The sequence below is a fragment of the Zophobas morio genome, unplaced genomic scaffold (assembly GCF_036711695.1).
Source record: "Zophobas morio isolate AGI-343-1 ecotype UQ-CSIRO unplaced genomic scaffold, CSIRO_AGI_Zmor_V1 ptg000108l, whole genome shotgun sequence".
NCBI lineage: Eukaryota > Metazoa > Arthropoda > Insecta > Coleoptera > Tenebrionidae > Zophobas > Zophobas morio.
The window spans coordinates 2,150,511-2,171,783 of NW_026972213.1; the positions used below are offsets into that span (position 1 = coordinate 2,150,511).

The 21,273-nt window shown below is 34.2% G+C and overlaps 5 protein-coding genes across 7 annotated transcripts in view; 2 read left to right on the forward strand and 3 right to left on the reverse strand.

Moving 5' to 3' along the window:
* LOC135144631 (tenascin-like) overlaps positions 1-3,861 on the forward strand; it is a 29,670-nt gene extending 25,809 nt beyond the window's left edge. For both annotated transcript variants that reach the window (XM_064076672.1, XM_064076671.1), the window contains exon 5: positions 3,600-3,861. In XM_064076672.1, the coding sequence (XP_063932742.1) occupies positions 3,600-3,859 (260 nt within the window). In that variant the 3' untranslated portion in view covers positions 3,860-3,861. The remainder of the gene's footprint in view (positions 1-3,599) is intronic.
* Positions 3,862-10,988: 7,127 nt separating this feature from the next.
* On the reverse strand, positions 10,989-16,550 carry LOC135144580 (double-strand break repair protein MRE11). The gene is made up of 5 exons (XM_064076606.1): positions 16,338-16,550; positions 16,141-16,285; positions 11,630-12,623; positions 11,424-11,581; positions 10,989-11,363 (listed from the first exon to the last, which is right to left on the reverse strand). The coding sequence occupies exons 1-5, from the start codon at positions 16,423-16,425 to the stop codon at positions 11,069-11,071; spliced, it is 1,680 nt and encodes a 559-aa protein (XP_063932676.1). The 5' UTR covers positions 16,426-16,550; the 3' UTR covers positions 10,989-11,068.
* Positions 16,551-16,764: 214 nt separating this feature from the next.
* LOC135144582 (checkpoint protein HUS1) lies at positions 16,765-18,783 on the forward strand. Its single transcript, XM_064076609.1, has 6 exons — positions 16,765-17,127; positions 17,180-17,386; positions 17,435-17,538; positions 17,591-17,698; positions 17,749-17,926; positions 17,978-18,783. The coding sequence occupies exons 1-6, from the start codon at positions 17,076-17,078 to the stop codon at positions 18,193-18,195; spliced, it is 867 nt and encodes a 288-aa protein (XP_063932679.1). The 5' UTR covers positions 16,765-17,075; the 3' UTR covers positions 18,196-18,783.
* Positions 18,184-18,730, reverse strand: LOC135144583 (transmembrane protein 222). Its single transcript, XM_064076610.1, has one exon. The coding sequence runs from the start codon at positions 18,728-18,730 to the stop codon at positions 18,206-18,208; it is 525 nt and encodes a 174-aa protein (XP_063932680.1). The 3' UTR covers positions 18,184-18,205.
* Positions 18,784-18,964: 181 nt separating the features above from the next.
* On the reverse strand, positions 18,965-20,874 carry LOC135144581 (aprataxin and PNK-like factor). Of its 2 annotated transcripts, none has more exons than XM_064076608.1 (5): positions 20,501-20,874; positions 20,378-20,449; positions 19,660-20,324; positions 19,443-19,609; positions 18,965-19,270 (listed from the first exon to the last, which is right to left on the reverse strand). In XM_064076608.1, the coding sequence occupies exons 1-5, from the start codon at positions 20,591-20,593 to the stop codon at positions 19,044-19,046; spliced, it is 1,224 nt and encodes a 407-aa protein (XP_063932678.1). In that variant the 5' UTR covers positions 20,594-20,874; the 3' UTR covers positions 18,965-19,043. The 2 variants fall into 2 exon arrangements, with proteins under 2 accessions (XP_063932678.1, XP_063932677.1); XM_064076607.1 differs by having other exon boundaries at positions 20,378-20,458.
* Between the last annotated feature and the right edge of the window lie 399 nt (positions 20,875-21,273).

Here is a 21,273-nt window from a genome sequence, read left to right on the forward strand (position 1 = left end):
TCCACGTGCACGAATACAAGACTGTATTCTTCTAGGCATGCTTAAAATGAGATGATCTATTGCCTGCTGGGGTATCTCATTCCAGGCATTTTGAATTTGTTGTAGACATTCTTCCAAAGTCTTTGGAGGATGTGGTAAATTGCGCAGCCTTCTATGCATTAAATCCTAAACATTTTCGATTGTTGATAAATCTGGTGATAGGGCAGGCCAGGGTAAGAAGTTGACGTTATTTTCGTCAAACACTCTTTAAGTTAATATGGCCACATGAGGCCACGCATTATCTTGTTCATAAGATGTTCTTCGACGGTTCGAGAGATAAGGAAAAAGAAATTGATTTAACACGTTAACGATGTAATGCCGGGCATTTAGCGTGCCTGGAATGAACACTAAGGGAGTACTTCAACAGATGTGTATACCATCCCATATCATTACTCCAGGTGTTAGAGCGATATGACATCTCTGTACAAATTCCAGATTTTACCTTTGGCCTCAAGGCCTTCGAACACGTATGCGTCCATCAGAGTGCCACAAACAAGACCTAGACTTGTTCCTAAACATTATGACATTCCACTATTACAGCCATTGCTGCCTGTCTTGGTACCAGTGAAGCCTGGTAGTTTTGTGTTCTTGTGGTAAGGGAAGTTTGCAGTTTGGACGATAAGATCTCAAGCCAAAGGAACGAATTTGGCGGTAGATGGTACTCCTCGGATTCTGTGCCCAATTGCTGTCATCCAGTCCATCCCGACTGGTCGTTATGGTTACCAAGGGTACTGAATAACACTTCTTCTTAGCAAATGATCTTCGCGTTCTTGGGTGACTCTGAAACGGTCGGTACCCCTGCGACGCATTTGTAGCTCTTCGTTGTTCCATTCTCGACTTGTTCTTAATATCGTAGAATCCGTTGGGCCGAGTCTTCTGGTGATTTCCCGAAATGGTAAACTAGCCTCATGCATCCCAATCATTCGCCCTCTTTCAATAGGTGTTATCTGTTGAAAATTACCTCGTGTGTGAACTCGTAGCATTTTTGCAAGCACAATAATGACAAATGTCAAGTAAAATTGCAAAAGAATCTTACTCAAGTATCTTTAAAACATAATCAAAAAATTAATAAAAATCGAATAACACTCGGTATATTATCTAAACAAGTAGTAGTTTTTCTTTCAAATTTTAATCAATTGTTTGTCTATATGCAACAGTCTTCTCCACCAAATTTCTACATTCTACGCCTACTCCTTCTAGGTGGTGCATTTTATATGAAACGCAGTGTATATAGCTCACTTCACGAAAGCACCGGTAAAGTGACAATTATTCTTTTAAGAACACTAAAAATGTCTGAGGAGACATAAAAGCGCTCGGACGGGTTTACTTACTAATTTGCGGGGAGGAAACTGTGCGAGCATAATAATTATTAATTGTACCTAATCTAATTGGTCAAATCCTAAGTATAGTGCACCAACAAGAAAGTGGTTTTGCGATTTTAACTCATTGTCAACCAAGGATGTAGCTTTTAAGTGTAAATTTATGACACGCTGGCACGCTTCTAAACAGGACCGGCTTATCTTTAGCGGTATTAGTTGAAGGTGCTCGTTGTTCGCAGACGAGGTACTTGGAAGTCAAAATCATGCAACCATTATTTTCGTTGGAGCACTATAACAGATTATAATGGTTCAGTATGCTGCTCCCACAGTAGTTCCACTTAATTTTTTTTTCTGACGTGACCTTTTTATTTCTCATTACCGAATAATTCAGACAAAATCTTCGTCATTTCATTTTCATTAAGAATCACAAAATCTTTCGAATTCAAAATGATCAAAAAAATAAAAATAATCGTGAAGTTGATTTCAGAAAGTCGGTCACTGCATTTTTAATAAAAATTTGCCGCTTCCTTAAAAGAATATAAATAATGTTATGTATTGCATGCTTTAGTTGTATTCAATCAACATTCCTATAAGAAATGTTCAAAATAGCCTTAATTTTGCGGCAAGCACATTCTGATACTAAAGAAAGTTAACTAAATGACTGACATTTAAGACAGACGACGAATAGTCATTTATCATCACAACGAGGCGGCAAACTTCACGAAAGTTCAAACTGATACATGTCTTTTTTTATTTAGAGTCAAGACACTGCAGACAATAAACAGAATCAGAGAGACATAGATCAACTACTCTAAAATTTTATGCGTGTCTTACGACTTTCTTGAAGATGACAGGACGTGACGAAATCCTCTCGAAACTATCAAAGCAGATTTTAACACTGATTTATTAATTACATAATATCAACTATATCAGAACAAAAATCAGAAAGACTACAAACAAGGGAACTAGGAAAAATAATATTTTCGCATTCTACGAATTTTGCAATTCCAACAAAATTAGAACTCAGAATGAATCACACTGGCCTTCTTACAAGGTTTTTTTCACTAACAATACTGCATCCCAGTATTTCTTTAATAATTTTTTCAAATGCCATCAACTTTCTAATGAAGATATATAAAATTTTGCTTCTAAGTATATATATACACAATCCGTAAATCAGTCAAATTGTGCTCTAAGAAATAAATTCGTTATGTAATCTCTAAGACAATAGCAAATCTGAAATTTATAGCTTTTACAACCCACGTAGGTACCGCATGACCGACAAAATTTTAGATAAAGGAAAACTGTGATTAATACAAGGAAACTTATTCTATTTCTTTCTAATAAACATAAGCTCTTTATTTATTACGTTCTACGTAAGCTAAGCACAGCCCCCTTCAAATATTTGTGAAAACTATAATTTATTTGGAACATATAGGAACGTTTTATCTAACATGTTCGCATGTTGCATTTCACATGAAGGTAGAATGACTCATTCTACCTCCATTGTGTTTCAGTATCTATTTTATATACACAACTTCACTTAGGTACTTTACCTTCTCTACGCGTAACGTAAGTAAGTAACGAGAATTAGATATTATGCTAAGATCATCAAATCTACTTGGAGAATACAAAAACACGAGTTTCCCTCTCCTGACTAGCTGTTAGAAATATTCTGAAACGATATTTTTTGAACCCTTACGATGATTATTATTATTAAGATAATGGAGTAACCTAAATTTGTATACAGAACCACAAAAGCGGCACACCACATACTTTTTTCACCTATGATTTTAATAATACTAGTATTTTTCACTTTATTTACCAAAAAACACCCTTTAAATTGATTTATTTATTTATAACACTATGCTTTTATTTTTCAAAACTGTTTATAGAGAAATCCTCAAAAAATATATTGCTACTGTCACCAATTGCTAAATTTTAAGCAAAATCAACACGTGGTGATTATTAAAAATTTAGTGAGATTTTTCGAAACCAAACTGATGTACGACCTCTTATATAAGAACTAATTTATTTTAAACATTTTTAGTTGCACTAACATAACTGTCTCATCCACAAAATTCTAATATTAATTTTTTTTAACTAAATCTTTATTGAAAAATACACTCCCAGATTTATGACTGTCTAAAGTCACATTACTTTGTAAAAATTCAAAAATGTTTACTTTTCTTTTCCATATTAACCTAATTTAAAACTAATTCTGCAATTATATTTTTTTAGGTTTGGATGAACAGTGCGACAACGACCACCAGTGTTACTGTGGGCAAGACTGCAACGATAAAATCGAATGTGCAAAGGGCATATGCGCCTGCAAATACGGGTTTAAAGTGTATAGGCGAAGATGTATACCAGATGGTAATGTTACTAACGTAATATCTTCACTGCCTTCATTACCTTCTAGTATATGTAACTTGAAACCAGATTCTACTTCTAGACTGTTACCAATGATATTTTTTATAATAAAGTTCTGGCATTTGTAAAACATGGCGATTTTTGTACGTCCTTTATAACAACAAAAGTTTATTTATTTATTAGTTTATTATTATTAAGATGAATGGTCTTGAAAAATCGGGGTATTGTAAAATTGGATGATTGATCAAAATTTTCTCGCAGGTTTCGAAGGTGGTTATGAATTGTTGCTCATGTGATATCTTGGCATTTTTCTTCAAGTATTTTGTCAAAGTTTTTGTGAGCTGTGCAAATTTTGGTATGAATTTTTTGTAATAACCGAGTAGTCCTCAAAATCCTTTAATTTCTTTCTGGGTTTTCGGTAATGGGTGGTTCATGACTGCTTTTATTTTATCTGGGTTTGATTTTACTCCTTCGGGTGTGCTAACGTGTCCTAAGTATGCTACTTCTTTTCATAAAAATTCGCTTTTGTCCAGTTGTATTTTGAAATTTGCTTTTCTTAATCTTTCGAAGACTTCTTTTTCTTTTAGTCGTGAGATATATTTTTGGAATGTAGCTGAGGCATTCTTTAATCCAAAGGGCATACGTAGAAATTCGTAATGTCCATTTTCTCTGCTGAACGCTGTTTAACTTCCCAAGCGTAAGCAAAGGAAGTACTGTAGTTGAGTTCGTCGGCCGACTCTCTACTTTTGCATTTTCTCGACCTATCATGGCCTAGAGGACGAAGAAATAGGTCTCCCGTTTCCGTCTGTCTGTCTGTCTGTCCGTCTGTGCGTCTGTCCGTCTGTTTGCGGTCCCCAATTTTTATTAGACAGATCATCTCCGAAACTACTGGACCGATTGTTGTGAAATTTTGTATTTATGTTAAGAATATCATGTAGATGGTAAAACGCTAACCAAAATTTTCCTAATCATCCCCACCAATAATGTGATGACGAAGCTGTGATGATGGCTTACTTGCAAAACCTGGTGAGTTAGTATCGTTTAAATATATGTTTACTAATAATAGTCCTTTTTTATAAAGTCTGGAAAATACAACCCTAATTCCTTGTGGGCACAGTATTCGTAGTACTTGAAAGCGACTTTCCTGATAAATGAAAATATTGACATTTCGATTTTCAAACAATTGATTGCATTCCTGAAGCAAAAGTCGAAGGGATATTCTCCCAAAAAATCACAAGTCTTGACAGGGGAACAAGTTTTAACGTTCATAAGAAATGCGCCTAACGAAACGCATCTTTTGAACAAGGTATGCAAAAGATTTATTTGAGAATGTTTTCTCAAAATTTCAGTTGATTCTAGTAATGGGCGTATCTGGTGCGTTAAGAAAAATTGAGATGGTGAAAATGTTATTGATAAAGGAAGTGTTATATTAGTGGAAATTCCAAAAACTAAAACCGATGAATCCAAGTCGTTTACTATAATAGAAGAGTAAGAATTGGGTGCGTTGCAGTTGGTTCGGAAGTACGCATTTAGCAGAGAAAAAGCACTACCCGTTGGGAAAAATTCGATAGGAAGTGTTCCATCTATTTATTGCTCGCTACTTAAAATTGGAAAATCCGAAACAATATACGGGAGACTGTCTTCGACGCACATCGTCGACTTCTTTAGTCGAAGCAGAAGACAGTTTTGAAACTTTGAAAAGGCACGACCGTGGCGGAGGGCTATATAACGGATAGCATGGCAACCAAAAATAAAGCAGCACAATTGATTGCAAGTTCTGTTTCCTCAGCAAAAGGATCTTCATCAAACTTACTTTAAGAGAAAGCTATCCACTTAGAAAATTCTGTTTTAACCGGAAACTTTCATCTACCATCTGGAATTGCTGCTTCTTCTTTGATGTCAGGGACATTTCAAAATTGTAATTTTTATTTCGTTACACATTAGAAACTTTTTTGACTTTTGTACATTCTGTTGTAGTTATTAATGTTGAATAAAATTGTTGAAAAAATTGGAGGGCGTTATGGTTCATAAAAGCCTCTCATAATAGCCTGGTTATTATAGAGTTGTTAATGTGTCTGGTATCATAGCGATTATAAGGAAATAATAGATGAGTGAAATATAAAACATTTTATTTACGTCGTAGGTGGAGATGGAGAGGCAATAAAAAGTAATCTGATTAATTATTATTATTATGTATTAGATCTGAATGGACTGCGGCTGCTCAATTTGGTTGAAGCATCTGACATTTAAATAAATAGGTGAGAGGCTTCGGAAGAGTAAACACAAAAATTTTTTTACATCGACAGATTTGGTCTAGAACGTGGAACAAATTTGGAGGATTTCAAAATATCTTTCAAGTTTCAAAGTCCCCCAAAGAGACGAAATGGCGACTAAGTGGTTAATATTTATTTAGAGAGGCCGTTGAGGGAATAATTAAGACCTACAATACGATAAAACCTGTCTGAGAATTATATATGAGTGTGTGTAAATAAGACAATAACTAACTGCAATTTCGAAAGACATTGTAACTTATTTTGAGGAAAAAAAGGTCGAATGTTCATTTAAAAAAGCAAAGCACTAGTTTTAACAGATTAGTTGACAAGGCTGTATTTATTGCAACCCTACTAATACTGTTAAAAAAAGACACTAATTACATTAAAGTTTTATTAATATATTTATTTTAACACCGTCTTAAAAATAAAAAGCTAAAGCGTAGATAAAAAGATGCACAAAAAATTATCTCTTCCACTTATTAATCCCTCGGTGATATACTTATTAGTGATTAAGTGCATGTGCAAAGTAAAAATGTTCGGTTCCGTAAGTATAAATCGTGTCTTCAATCAAAGGCTACTATTTTTTTCTTTAAGATTAATTCCAAGAAATACTTCGACAGATTTATACCCCGTAGAGTAAATACTGAGATAGATTTAATGAGAAGCAGTGACGGCGATGGGTTGCTAAATAGTCCACATGTTCAAAATGAAGGTGAATTTATTAATTACGCCAAAGTGCGATACCATCACGGCAATTTTCAAAAGCTCTTAAGGAACACCTTACTTCCGTTAGAAGCCAAAGTTTTAAACTTTTTCCCCCCCAAAAAAATTTCATTGAATGGTGTTTCCACTCAGTCGAATGAAACGTGGCCAGTGAAACTACGCAGAAAACCAGTCATCGGTCCACCTGAAATGATCCTAGATATGCCACAATTTGACTCACATCTATGTTAAGTAATAAATTTTTGTGGTTTTGAAAGAAATGACAGTCATTGTAGGTCATCATGTTGCCGACTGGAGTAGCCAAAATTGTCTAGCTACAATTTTTGAAAACGAAGTGCACATGTGGTATCCAGATACAGGCTGTCGCAGAGCGACAACTAATACAGGACAAGGAGTTCAACACTGCGTTAAATGGGCACCCGATGGCAGCAAATTTGCTGTTGGTTTGTTTCCAAATAGGATCGGTATTTGGTGTATCGTCAAGAATAAAGTAAGAATGCATTTGTAATTCTAATTTTTCAGTTCCTTTTTTATTTTACTAAAATTTCGATTGTTTGCAGCAAATACATGAAAACCATTGCTGCTTGAATTTCTGCGAAATATTTTGCCTAGAATGGCTAGATAACAAGATGTTAGTAGCAGGATGCAGTAGAGGCATTTTAAGTATTTATACATCCGAATTAAATCTTTTAAAAAGAGTCTGCTGTTTTCCACAATGCAGTATCATTAACATTACTGTTTCCTGTAATAAAAGTTTTCTTGCTACAAGCAGCATGGACAAGACGGTGATTGTGTGGAAGATTTCAGACATGGAACGAGTGTTCACCATTAAAAGCAAATCAATAATTAGAGTAAGTTAACTTTCAAGATAGAAGCTTTTGTTTAGGTACATTGCGCCCTTTTTGAAGGCTTTAGCATGGCACCCTTGGAAGAACTCATTGCTTGCTTGTGGCTGTACTGATGAAGCTTCAGCACGTGTAACTATATGGAATATAAATACTCAAAACCAAGTTGCTCGTGAAAAAACCTGTTACAAAAATTCGTCTATAGGTGCTTTAATTTTTAATCCAATTAGTGGAGAACTTGTGGTAAGTTAATTTTCTTTATTAAACAAAAATCAAATTCGTCTTTCAGGTCAGTTATTTTGTACGTGGCAACCATGCAGGAACTGGAATTATCACTGTTCTTTCTAATATTGATAAAGTTGTAGAGGAACTCCATATTCATGATGCTCCCATATTGTATCTTCTCTGGGGTAATGGAGGAAGACAGTTAGGTAATAACAATATCATTAGATTAGGTATCAGGTATCAGTTACAAAAAATTCAATACATATAAGAACCATCGATTTTTATGTCCACTGTTTGAAATTTCTGGAAACACAACATCAAAAAATGTTTCCAGTTTGCAGAACCAGTTTTTACAATTTTTAGTATTATATAATTGTCATGCACAGATTTTTTAGCAAATCTTGTAAAAAAAAATGGTATTTATGTTTCAGCTTCTATAAGTGCGGATGAGAATTTATGTATATGGAATTTTTTTGGTAATCCTAGCATAGAAGTAAAGCAAACACAAGACAACTCCAGACGCTCAAATTTGCTTTATCCTTGCATTAGGTAAACATTTTAATCTATTCCTTTTAGTGTTGAAGGTTTTTATATTTTGTAATTTGTTTGCATTTTTTAACATTTGTCGAAAAAACGCTTTTATTATTTTACTGTTTAGATGTTTCTATAAAAAATTATTACATTATACAAATAGACTACATACGTGCTGACATAAACATTATTTTAATTAGGTCTTGTTTTATTTTTGCGTGTAATGTGTAAGGAGCGAGTTTTTAATGGAAGATTCCTAAAATTAAAATTTTATACATAGTCACACACATGGACGATATTTTATTAGAATAGACACGGAAATATTTTTCGCTTTGAACCCACTTTGTACTGGGCAAATTAAAATCACCAGCTACTCAAATCACAAAATTTGAAATTTTACTACAAATTTTGGAGACATGCAATGATGAATAATAATCATTAATTCAATGGGGGAATTAAGAATTAGGAAGGAAATAAACTGTATAATACTGTTACGTTGTTCGGTGATTTAAAAATCGGCGTAGGTAACACTCAACAATTTATTTCTTAGTAACTCAAATTTACACGACTAATTACACAGCGATTATGTACAGAATAACTCCGACCCGATTGGAATGGATTTGACTAGACTCTACCTCTCTTTGTCTGGACTTCACTGACTTTTCCCGACGTGGTTCCCATTTTAAACAACAACGCGGTCCTTCTCGAAAAGTCTTAGTCACCGCTTCTATGCTTGTTCTTTAGCGAATGTCATCCGGCCGCCGTCACCGACGTGTGTCACCCATCATTGCCGCACATACTAGAAAACCCATAAGCGTCGTACCGGGGCGACTTATGGGCTTAGTTCGTAACAATACATATAAGGACTCCCACCATAACTATTCACGATCCTAAATGTTAACATTTAGCATGAAAGAACGAAACTTTGTCAAATCATATTATGTAAAAAGAAAATTCTGTAAAAAACAATTCAAGAACTAAGAGCACCCTTCAACATTCGAAATATTTTTTTTTCAAGAAAAACGCTTCATATTTGAGATAAATAACAGAAGCTTTCAGTTGACCACTTTTAAAACAGTTACTTTGATATGTCGGTCAGGCCAAACCACATCTCAACTGCTAAAAATTTGCTGATCTTGTTTATGTAGTAAATCCCGTCACTTCTTCCATATATTACTTCCCGAGCGCAAGCTAAGTCATGAACCCTAGAATACGAAAACATAGATCTCTCGTTTGCGTCAGTTTGTCTGTCTGCCGTCTGCCGTTCTAAATACCAGACCAATTGTTGTCAAATTTTTGATGTATATTAGAAATGTCGTGTAGATGATAAAACTCTCACCAAAATTTGTCTCATCTCTACCACCAATGTGATGATGTCATCTCCAAAATTTGCAATAGTAAATGTTGTTTAAATTTTATAAAATAACATACTCCTCCACTTGTAGTTTATGAGCCCTATTGAGTTTTTACCCTTCCCAACCAGATTTTTGTAAAAAAATCAAAATTTTGTAACATCTTACAATGTAACTTTGAAATTGCGAAGCGGAATGTTCTGAAACACTGCAATCGTTATAGATTGCTTGAACATAAATGATTTTGAGTCGCCTATGCTAATATGTACACGCGGCATGCGTGAGTAAACTGTTTCGTTATTTTATTGATTACATATAAATCAGTATTCAAGACGACCCAATTCATTTTCCCAAAAATTTGGGAATACAGTACTTTTATTTTTGGTATTACACTACATCTATCCAAACTGATATACGTGTCCTTGCAAAAATGTTGATGACGTAATGAGAAAAAAAAACATAGTAGGCATACAGTCATCATGTTTCCGACAACGAGGGAAGTACTGTCTGAACTCTTTAGACCAATTTTTTAAGCTGCTCTTAACAAGTACCCCAAAGCAATCTTCCATACTGGAGCTTAAAAATACTCCAATTGAGTCGAAAGTTACCACTTGCTGAGTTCTTTAAACAAAAAATTATCATGTTAAGTTTTAGTCACCTCCACGCAACTTATAAAAATGATTCATAGTTTACATTCATTTAAAGTACAAGTAGCAGAAAAATTTTAGACACATGTAAAGAAACATATTATATATATAATATTTCTAAAGTAGGTGCGCACCGTAGAGGTAGATCTACTAGGGTGATAAATGGTTCTTCCAGGTCCTCAGAGAAACTGGTTGTTCCAGTGGCGTGCTCAAAAGCGTTTGCGGGATACTGGGCATAAAACAAAAATAATTTCATAAGAAAGCATATAAAAGCAGCAGCAACAAATTTACTCGAGTTTTTGATTGGTTAAGATTGGTTGCGACGGTCGTCGTGTTATCTCCAGCTTCGCGCAAACCGAGCTAATTCCTACAACAACTGCGTCATCACCCAACGATCTTAATATGCAGTGTTAATTATGAAAAATGTTGTTTTGTTACCTTTTATAACTTTATTTTAATGCATATATTTTTAATAACCATTCTCATATTCATAATTATATTTTGCAAAAGCGTTGAATTTTTATTTTTGTTTTTGGAAGCGCATCTTGCACGTGGGAGGATATGGGTCTGCAGAATGATTGTCCATTGTGGACTTACGCTGATATCGTAACATGTGTATACAACTTTGTCTCAGTAAAAACTAATAAAGAAAAAAAAAACCTTCATTTTTGAGTTTTATTTAAGCGCCAAAATAAAAAAAAATACATCAGCCTTCCTAGGAACATTACCGCACTTATAAGTTCACTTAGTTTTAACACGCCCTCCTCGCGATCCTTTACCACCTCTAGATCCACGACCACCCCTTGAACCTGGACCTTTAGCAGGCCTAGGAGATGTAGCCGAGCTAGAATCACCATCAGCATCATCTATAGTCACATCATCAACTTTTTTGCTTTTAGGACGATTAGGATCATTTAAGAGTTGCTTAAATTCATCCACATTTCTAGCTGCTTGAAGACGTGCTAAAGATTCTTGAATTTCATGTTCTTCTGGTTGTAATTCAATTAACTTCTTAATCATATATTCCTCTTGATTGCTAAAATAAATAAACAATAAAAATTTAGTGTTACAATGAAACATGATAAAGGAAATATACTCTGTTATATATGAAGGCGCTTCTGCGTCATTAGCATCTATGCATCTCTTCACTGCTTCATTTAAACCCGCTAAATTCAATACCGCTAACTGATTATTCTCATCAAAATACTTTGGTATTAGATCTTCAACTCGATGAATTTCGTCGTCAATTTCTTCCTGTAACAAATGTGAAGATAGTGTTCCGACTGTTTCATTTCAACTCACGTCATCATCAATTTCTAAACCAATTCCACTGCTTCTACTTCGAGTTTTTTTATTGATTGACACAAATTTTATAACATCTTCGGGATTAGCAACTCTTTCGCCAAATTCTTGTCCGAATCTAATTGCGTTGAAGAGTTGCCGTTCATCGTGATAATTAACCATAAGTCTAATTAACGGTAGCATGTTCCCGCGTCTTCCATAGTTTTTTGCTTCATTAATCATCTCTTCTATTTTTGCTTTAATCTGTTGCTTCGCTTGCTCCGACAGTGGAACTCTCCCAACTACTCGAGGAACTGGGTCCAGTACTAGAATTCCATGGATAAATGGTCTCACAGTGTTTAATTCTATTGGCGTAATATTAAAATTTTGTCCATGAACTCTAAGCAACCCGACTTTCTTAGGCAATGCTTCACCCTCTGCTAAAGATGTAGCGACTGTACTACCAGGTTGCGTAACGTAAGTTTTGCCATTCAGCAAGCAAGTCGGGTTAATTTGACAGTCGTGTTCGTGACCCCAGAAAACTAAATTAAAAAACGAAGGAATGCAAGTTTCGGGTATAAAATTTTTAGCACCTCGGTTCTTAGCTCTGTTCTGGTGTAAAACTAGTATGTTGAACCAATCGTCTAAATTTTCTGGCACTTTCATTTTAACTTTGTTATTCAAAAATAATCTTCCTAAACGTTCATCTCTGATATGAGATATTCCATATAAGGCTAAATGCGTTTCGCCTTTCTTTAGCAAAACGGGATTAACTTCGACGTGGGTGACATCATCCCAACGACCAAAATAATTTACTAGACCCATTGAAGCCATTAGATCTAAGGCTGAAATCTGTCTTTTACCAGAAGGGTCATCGTGGTTGCCATGAATCGAAAAAATAGGAATTGAGATGTTCATGTTGGGGTCTTCGTAATTTACGCTGGCATTTCGGTGGAAGTTTACAGAGGGATCCGATAAAACTTCTATTTCTACCGATCTGTCACCCAGGCAATATCTACAATTATTTTGAGTTACAGCGGTACTAGAATAATACTAATTGTCTATTAACTTTACTAGTGATTAAGTTAAATTTAATAAAAATTGGTCTATCAGACAGAATTCATCCACATCTGTGACATACACACTTCCAGTTTCTTAGATAAGTTATAAAAGTATTCTGCAAATTTTATTTCTTAAAGGTATTAAGGACCATATGTATTGAAATAAAACACAATACTGTTCAAAAAAATTAGACAAATCATTTTTTCTTGAATCAAGAAATTTGTAAAGCCACTATTAATTTTTCCATATTTTAATCGAACGTGCGTTTTTGACTACATTTTTTTTCTAATATAAATGACTCACTAAATTTTTTGGAATTATATTCTTCTACATACAGTATAACCTCTATAATCCGAACCCACGATTATCCGAACATCCAGTAATCCGAAGAGAGGCTAGTTGAAGTCGATCTCTCTTTAATCCGAACAAAAATTCTGCAATCCGAACCAACTTGAAAACATGCACCTACTTGCAAAAATGACGCAAGATCTTCTTTCTGTACGTGTTGTATTAAATTTTTTAAAATTTTCAAAAATTGTGATATTTCAATTCCCTGAATTAATTAACTAATTCTGGAAAAAAAAGTTGAAGTTATCGAAAAAATGAGGCGGGAAGTGACTTTTGCGCCCCGAAATCTTCAAGAAAAAATATTTAGTTAAAATAGTAGTAGTACTTGTCAAATAACCTTCCCTCTAAGAAAATAAAGGGAGGCTGGGCCAGGCTAGTATATATTTACCAAAATAAGACTCATTTTGGCAAATGACCTATTCTTCTAAGAAAAGGTACTAGCCCCGCCCACCCACCCCTTATTTTCTTACAAAAGTGGATCATCTGCCAAAATCAGTCTTATTTAACAAGTACTAGCCCCGCCCACCCACCCTTTTTTTCTTAGAGGATCTCATTTTTTTTATTCTTTATTTCCTTTGAGGAGTAGGACACTGGACAAAATTAGTCTTATTTTGGCAAATACTAGCCCGGCCCACCCGCCCTTTGTTTTCTTAGAGGTAGATCATCTGCCAAAATCAGTCTTATCGTAGCGAATACTACTCAATTTTTCAGTTTTTCGATTTTCAACTTTCGAATTTTTCAATTTCTCGCTTTTTAAATTTTCAATTTTTTAATCTGTCTTTCGAGTTTTCATTTCTCTATCCAACTGCAAAAAACTTTCGATTTTTAATTTTACCATTTTGACAGTTTTCCGATTTCTCAATTATTTGATTTTTAAAAATATCCAGAAAATAGATTTCTTTAAATTTTCGATTTTTAAAAGTAATTTTGATCAGCGATTGCCATGTTTACCGTAACTTTAAAACACCTGAAAACTTTGTTTCTAATTTTCAATTTTTGGATATTTCGATTTTTCAAAATTTCGGGTTCGAATAAATTTGTTCTTTTAGTTAAAAAATCGAAAAATGACAAATCGTGAAAAGGAAAAATTTTAACTTGAGAACTTGAAAAATTAAAAATCAAAAAATTCCAAAATTGTAAAGTTAACACTCGAAAAATCAAAAGATTGGAATTAAAAACTGCAAAATTGTCAAACAAATTGTATATCAAATGAAATATTCCAAAGTCGAAAAATCTAAAAACTAAAAAAAAATGAAAACTGAAATTTCAAATTCGATTTTGTAAGATATGTTTTTTTTTCAATTTTTCGATATTTCAGTTTTTGATTTTCCGATTAAACAGTTGTACAATTTTCCGATTTCTCATTTACCCAATTTTTCAATTCGTCGTTTTTTGATTTTTAAGTTTTTTTATTTTTACCAAGTACTAGCCCCACCCACCCAGCGTTTATTTTCTTAGACGAATAAGTCATCTGCCAAAATCAATCTTATCTTGGCAAGTACTAGCCCCGCCCACCCATCCTTTCTTTCTTTCTTTCTTTCTTTCTTTCTTTCTTTCTTTCTTAGAAGAGTGGATCATCTGCCAAAATCAGTCTTATCTTGACAAGGACTAGCCCCGCCTACCCACCCTTATTTTCTTAAAGGATATGTCGTTTGCAAAAATCAGTCTCATATTTGCCAAGATAAGACTGATTTTGGCAGATGACCTACTCTTCTAAAAAAATAAAGGGTGGGCGGGCGGGGCTAGTACCTTTTCTTAGAAGAGTACGTCATTTGTCAAATAAGTCTTATTTTAGCAAGTACTAGCCTGGCCCACCCGCCTTTTATTTTTTTAGAGTTGTCTAAAAATTCTGAATAAATTCAGACGTGTTGATTCCATTGTTGGTTAAGAATACTTTATTTCTGTTTAATAAAATTAGGGTTTATTTCGTGAAATTTGTTTTCAGCAGTGTATGAAATTGTTATTCAATTCCCTTTCAACTTTTTGGGAAATTCGCTGATCCGAAGAAATCGCTAATCCGAACACACCTTTCCCCAATTAATTCGGATTATCGAGGTTATACTGTATTTACACACTGCTAATAAGGCGGTAAAAAGGAGGTTAAGGGTACATGCATGAAATATCAGATGGTTTTGGTTGAGTCTTGACTTGACTTGACTTGACCTTTTTTCATGCGGTGTTTCTCGTGAACAAGCCTGTATATATTTTTTTGCACAAACTGTTTGCACAGAACTCTTCTACAACACCCTCTGATTACGTTCATCTTCTTCAAATGTTGTGCAAATACTTCCTTTTGCCACAAAAAAATGTTAAAATTCCCATTCGTGCACTGGCACCTGGTACTAACATAACCCCACTTTTTATAGTCACCAACACGTATGAGTGTGATGTCGGGTTTTTAGTGGAGGCAGGGAGCTTCGCGCACTGCACACCATTACAAACATACTCCCAATCGTGGAACTTCTTGTTCCGTGGATTTAGTAACTGGAATTCATGCGAGTTAAATATTGTATAGTTGGTTGCCTACATTTGGCGCAACTAATACGGTGCAAACCATAAAACGAAAAACAAATAAATATTTTTTTGCTGGCACAAGGAGGCATTTGTACAATTTTTGAAGATGAGGAACGTAATCGGGGGTGATGTAGAAGAGTTTTACGCAAACAGTTTGTGCGAAATCGAAAAGTGCGTTTTGTAAAATTTCACTAAAATTATTAAATTCATAATATTGAGAGTCAAACAGCAATTATGTAGTTTCTTGTCCTTAATAAATCATATAGAAGCAAGGTAATTAATAGTTATCAACAAGAACAATTTCATGATTCTTCTTAAGCAACATACCTATTAATTAAGATATTAATGGTGACTACTTTAGTAATAGTTTTAGTCATACAAGGTTTTCAGTAATATTCGTTGTTAAATAAATGAAGAAAGAAATGCTAATTGAAAGGTAAATCCGTGCTTTTCTAAGAAATTACAACACCAATTATTGTACTGGTTCGCAGTGGCTTTTAAGAATTAATTAAATTACTGAAACCTCAAAAAATAGGTCCTTCTTAAAGTTTACTTCACCAATTCTGAGTCTATCACCAGCACCTACTGAAATTGTCTGAATTACTCACTTTCTAATCAGTTCAGTACATTTATTAATACAATAAGGGGTTGGTCTTGTCTCGTGGAATAAATCACCTCCTAACAAAATAAAGTCAACTTGCTCCTTGTTAGCAATATTTAAGACTTCCTCAAATGTAACAAAGGTGTCATTTTCTAAAAAAGAAACAGATCAGATGTGAAAAAGCAGTTACGACGAAATACCTACCTCTGTTTGGAATATGTTCACCATAACCTAAATGTATGTCCGTAGCCAGGAGGATTTTAAATGTATCGGCCTCTGCAATGTCATCCATTATGTTAAAAACAGTTCAAAAATCTAACTAGAATAAATTTAAAGGCTACAATTAATTATTTTATATTTTGGTTAGAAATAACCCGAGCGGGAAATGTAGAACAAATTCTGCAATATGAAAAGTGATTTGGTGCCAAAAAAATCACTAAATATAATTATAACAAAATATAAAATTTTAAATGCAGAAAATGGAATAAACACCCATAATTATATTTCAAATTAATGCATTAATTAATAATAAATAATAATGTTTTGGTCACGATATTTTTAGAAATGTTTATTTTGTTGTGACCAGCGTAAGGGATTTTCGTCACTCAAATCACAGTTGGTAGTACATTCGAACTTGATGCTTGTCACAAATCTGTCACAAAACACGTGTTGTGGTGTTGTGGTTGTGGATCCTTGGTTGTGGAAGCCTGTGGTGGAAGCTGGTGGAAGGTGGAAGCAGTGAGACATCTTTGGGTGGAAGTTGTGGTGGAACCCATGGAAGTAGAATATTCATGTTTGATTCATGTGATCACAGCATGTGAAATATGTTAGTCGTATTACTTCCATCTGTACCGTAACTTCCATGGTGGAAGTATGTTTTATGTTTAAAATAGTTGTCTTGTTAAGAATAAAATTTGTTTAATATTTAAATCGAAAAACAACATGAAGTTTAGAGGATTAATGACTGATGCAGCAGTCATGAAAGATTTTATGAGTATGTTTGTTATTGATTCACAAATCTATGTTTCTCTTTGATGTCATTGCAGATGTAGCTACAGGTCTGTCTAAGTTTTCAAAGAACTGTGTTATGAGAATAACAACAAGAAAAGTTTATTTTATTATATCAGAGGAAGAAAGTGGGCCCAGACGCCCTTTAGCTTGGTGTGAATTACCCGTTAATTTTTATTTTAAACAATATAACTTGGTAGGACTTAATGAAGAGTATAATGAAATTTACTTAGAACTGTCAACAGGTATAAACTAATCCAGGCTTAAGTTTTATGTAACAAATTTAATTGTAGCCCTCTTGGCGAGATCATTATCTCTGCTAAAACAAAATGTGAAATCTCTAAAAATTAAATTAACCAACAAGGACTCTCCATGCTTAACGTTAGAAATGGAATTGGTATGTGTTAATTAATATTAGTGGAGAAAATAGACCAACAAACTCTTTATAGGCATCTGAAAGTATACAAAGTCGACAGTGTGTACATGACATTCCTGTTGAGGTGATATCACTAAAACACTGGAAAGATTATGAGGAACCGCGATTTAATGACTTTCATGTATAAATTTAATATTTTTTCATACAGATACTAATAGCACAATTTATTAGGTTTCTATTGAAATGCCTAACTTAAAAACGATAAAAACAATAGTCGAAAGAATGAGAAACATGAGCCATAGTTTAATTGTGTCGGCGACAAAAGATGGACGATTAACTTTCCAGATAAAAACAAATATAGTGACTTTATCATCTCATTTCCCAGGCCTGAGCGTTGAAAGTTTTGCTAGTGAGAAATTCATCCAAACGTATACAGATTGAAAATTATTTCAAATTTCAGTTGGTCAGCTACAATTATCCCAGGACTATGAAAATGACGAAGAACAACGAGTGAATTCAGTTGTTGACATTAAGAAGTTTCTAATGTTTCTGTCAGGTATGCAGCTAAACCACTGTCGAACAGTCTGCAGCATTGTTCATGGTAAAATGGTAAAGTTATTCATGGAACAACCAGGAGTGCTCTCGTTACAAGTATTTTTAACACAATTAAGCATCTAAAACTTTGTATTTAAGCTAAAACACTTACAAGAACAATTAAAGTAACTAAAAACAAAAAAGGTAGCCACGTTTTTACAAAACCACAGAAACTTACATACTTGGAATAAATTAACATTAAGAATGCAAGTTTTACCATATTCCAGCTTTTGGAATTGTCATATTGCATTAAGTTAAGTGCTGTGGCAACATGTGAATGACAATTATCACAAAATAAGTTGTGCATCCGACCGCTGTATATTTCGGAAGCTTCAGTCACTGCTCTGTCCCACCCTGTGATGCCGCCATAGGCTAGTGCAGGCTTGAGCTGCCAGTATTTTGTGGGGCGCCCAAAAGCCATGTTATCTTGGGAGACGTAATAAGGTCCGGCAAAGTCGCGAATAATGCCAGAACTTAGGCATACTCCCATGTGTCCGATAAAAGGGAAGAGCCACGTCAGGATGGGAATGGGGGTCCATACTATGCAGCACGGGTATCGATCCTTTGATTTATCGATTTCGCCAAATTGTGTCATTTCGACGTCGGAAGGGGAAGCCATGTAATCAACGACAAATTTCCATTTTATGCAAAGTGTTTTATCTGGTTTTCAAATATCTCGACTTTTCATAAACAAATCTGACAGCACTCCGACAGATCCTAATGACAGGTGTCAGCTGTCAAAATTGATTCGTGGCGGGAAAATTTAAGTTCGATGGGTTTGATACAAATTTTTCAATATCTTTGATTTGTTATATTAAATGAATTAGCACTGTTATAAGTTTATTAAAATATGTTTACTTGAAGTATTTTATTAGTTTTTAATTGTATATAAGTGTAAAAGTTTTCCAGTTGCAATGAAGCCATATATGACACTACTTTTTAACAAATCGATTGGCCTCTTTTACTAATCGTTTCACGTTTTCTGCATCTTCGTCGGCTTCTTGCGACTCATCCCAATCAGAATCTTCCTCATATGAACTTCCATTGTACTCATCACTATCATCATCATTAATAAAAGGGTCTTCTGAATCATCAAATTCCCTCATTTCTTGACTGGTTGCCACATTTAAACGCTCCACCTTCTTTCTATTTCTTTTTTCTGCGCAAAAAAAAATAAATGAATTTCATAAACAGACATTTATTAAAAATATAGCACACAAAATATTAATTACCACTCTCATAACCATCTTTCCTATTTAAATTTTTATTACAATAAGGACAAAAGCGACAGCACCTATTTTTAGTATAAATGAGAACATTTACACCCTTACTTTTACTTGGAGGGTCTCGACTGGGGTGTTTATATTCCCTCCTGTGATCCTTATTTTTTCGATAACATGTCGCTCCATAACTACAAGTTGGTCTGTTATCATCTGGATCACTTTCATAATCAGAATCTCCAGGATGTGTGTAATCCTGTCTGTGCACTGGATTTTTTCTAAAATGTTTGAAACGTTAGTTTGAATTGGTTCTTCTAATTTGTATTACCTGTAACACTGCGCTCCATACCAGCACCTTTCACGTTTTGGTTTAGAATTAGAAGTGCTAGGGTTCCCATCATCTTTGTCTGCAGTGGATTGACCATTGTGATCTTGTTTTGCAGTAACTGGATCAATTTGGGGTACATCATCTTGATTTGCAGTAGGTTGATCATTTTGATCTTGTTTTGAAGTAGCTTGGTCAGTTTGAGATGTACCTTCATCTACTTGTTGTACCTCACCAATATTTTCAGGTACTGCATCTTTATTTTCAGCTGTATCTCCTTTAGGTAATACATCTTGGTTATCCCATGCTACTTTTGAGTTCCCATTTTCTTCCAGTGTAGTACCATTTTCACTATCATTAGGATTTTCTTTTGGTTTTAATACTTCTACATTAGTTACATCTGAGTTATTTGTATCGCAATTGTCATTTTGAGTTTTTATTTTCTTATCAGGAGGTGCATCATCAAGATCAGGTGAGCATCTTTTTGATGTAAAATTTTTGGGCTCAATTTCTGATGAAGATTCTTCACATATTTTAATTTTAAACCAAAAGTCATCTGGGAGAAGAGCAAAGTTATCTCCATCATGAAGTTGCGTAGTTGCGTCTTTCTTTAATATTGTAATTGTTTTGCTTTCTGCTGCTCGAAGGAAGCAAGGATTGACATGTATCTACAATAATATGAATTATTTCATTGGGTTTCATGGCAAAGCTGTAATCTTACCGATGTTAGTGTTATATTATCTGGTGTGACTTCTATTGTTGCGTGATTTCTGGATATCCTTTTATCATTGCACTGCAATAACTATGTTTATGATTTCTTTAGACGTTCAGTAGTAGATATTACCTGCAAAGATGTACCCCGTCCTAAAACATGTGACCCTTGTGTAAAAGTTGTGATAACTTCATCCTCACCGAGTTTAAAAAGTTTAACCAACATTTTAAAATATAAAAGTATTTAAAAATAAGCTGACAGATATCACCTACATAAACAACTAACAAAAATTACAAAATGTCAACATAACCTCAAATGTAAAGTTTATTCTTTCTTGTCAAAATGATTTAAATAAATTAGAGACTAGAGCGAAAATTATCTGATCACACTTTCAGCGCAATGTTGGCCATGTAGCCAATGTTTGTGTGTAGTTATTTAAATCATGCGCCCGTAAAGATATTTGAAATGTGACGTAATATATATAGCCCAACTTGTTCAGACTTGTCGAGGACAGTGGATTAATTATAGCTGGATTAAATTCAAACATTTGAAATTCGTGCTGATACGAAATGCAACCAGCAATACACCACATCTGCGTGTATTGCTGGTTGCTTTTACATGTAGAATGTTCGTACCAGTGGCGGAACCTGCGATAGTTTCTGGGTTTTCAAAATATTAAAATTCGTCACTGCTAAAATTATACCCATAGGTAGAAAACTTCCTTGATATGTTAACTGCCGGAAAAAATACTTTTGTATCACTTGTAGTAACAAGAACAATATCAACCCCAATAAAAAATGAAGAATTTAAAATTAATTAGAATGCTGATTTTTAATAAAATTAATTGCCATTTTGCTATTAAAAGTTTTGTATGTTGCAATATTGCTTTGAAGTTCAATCAGCGG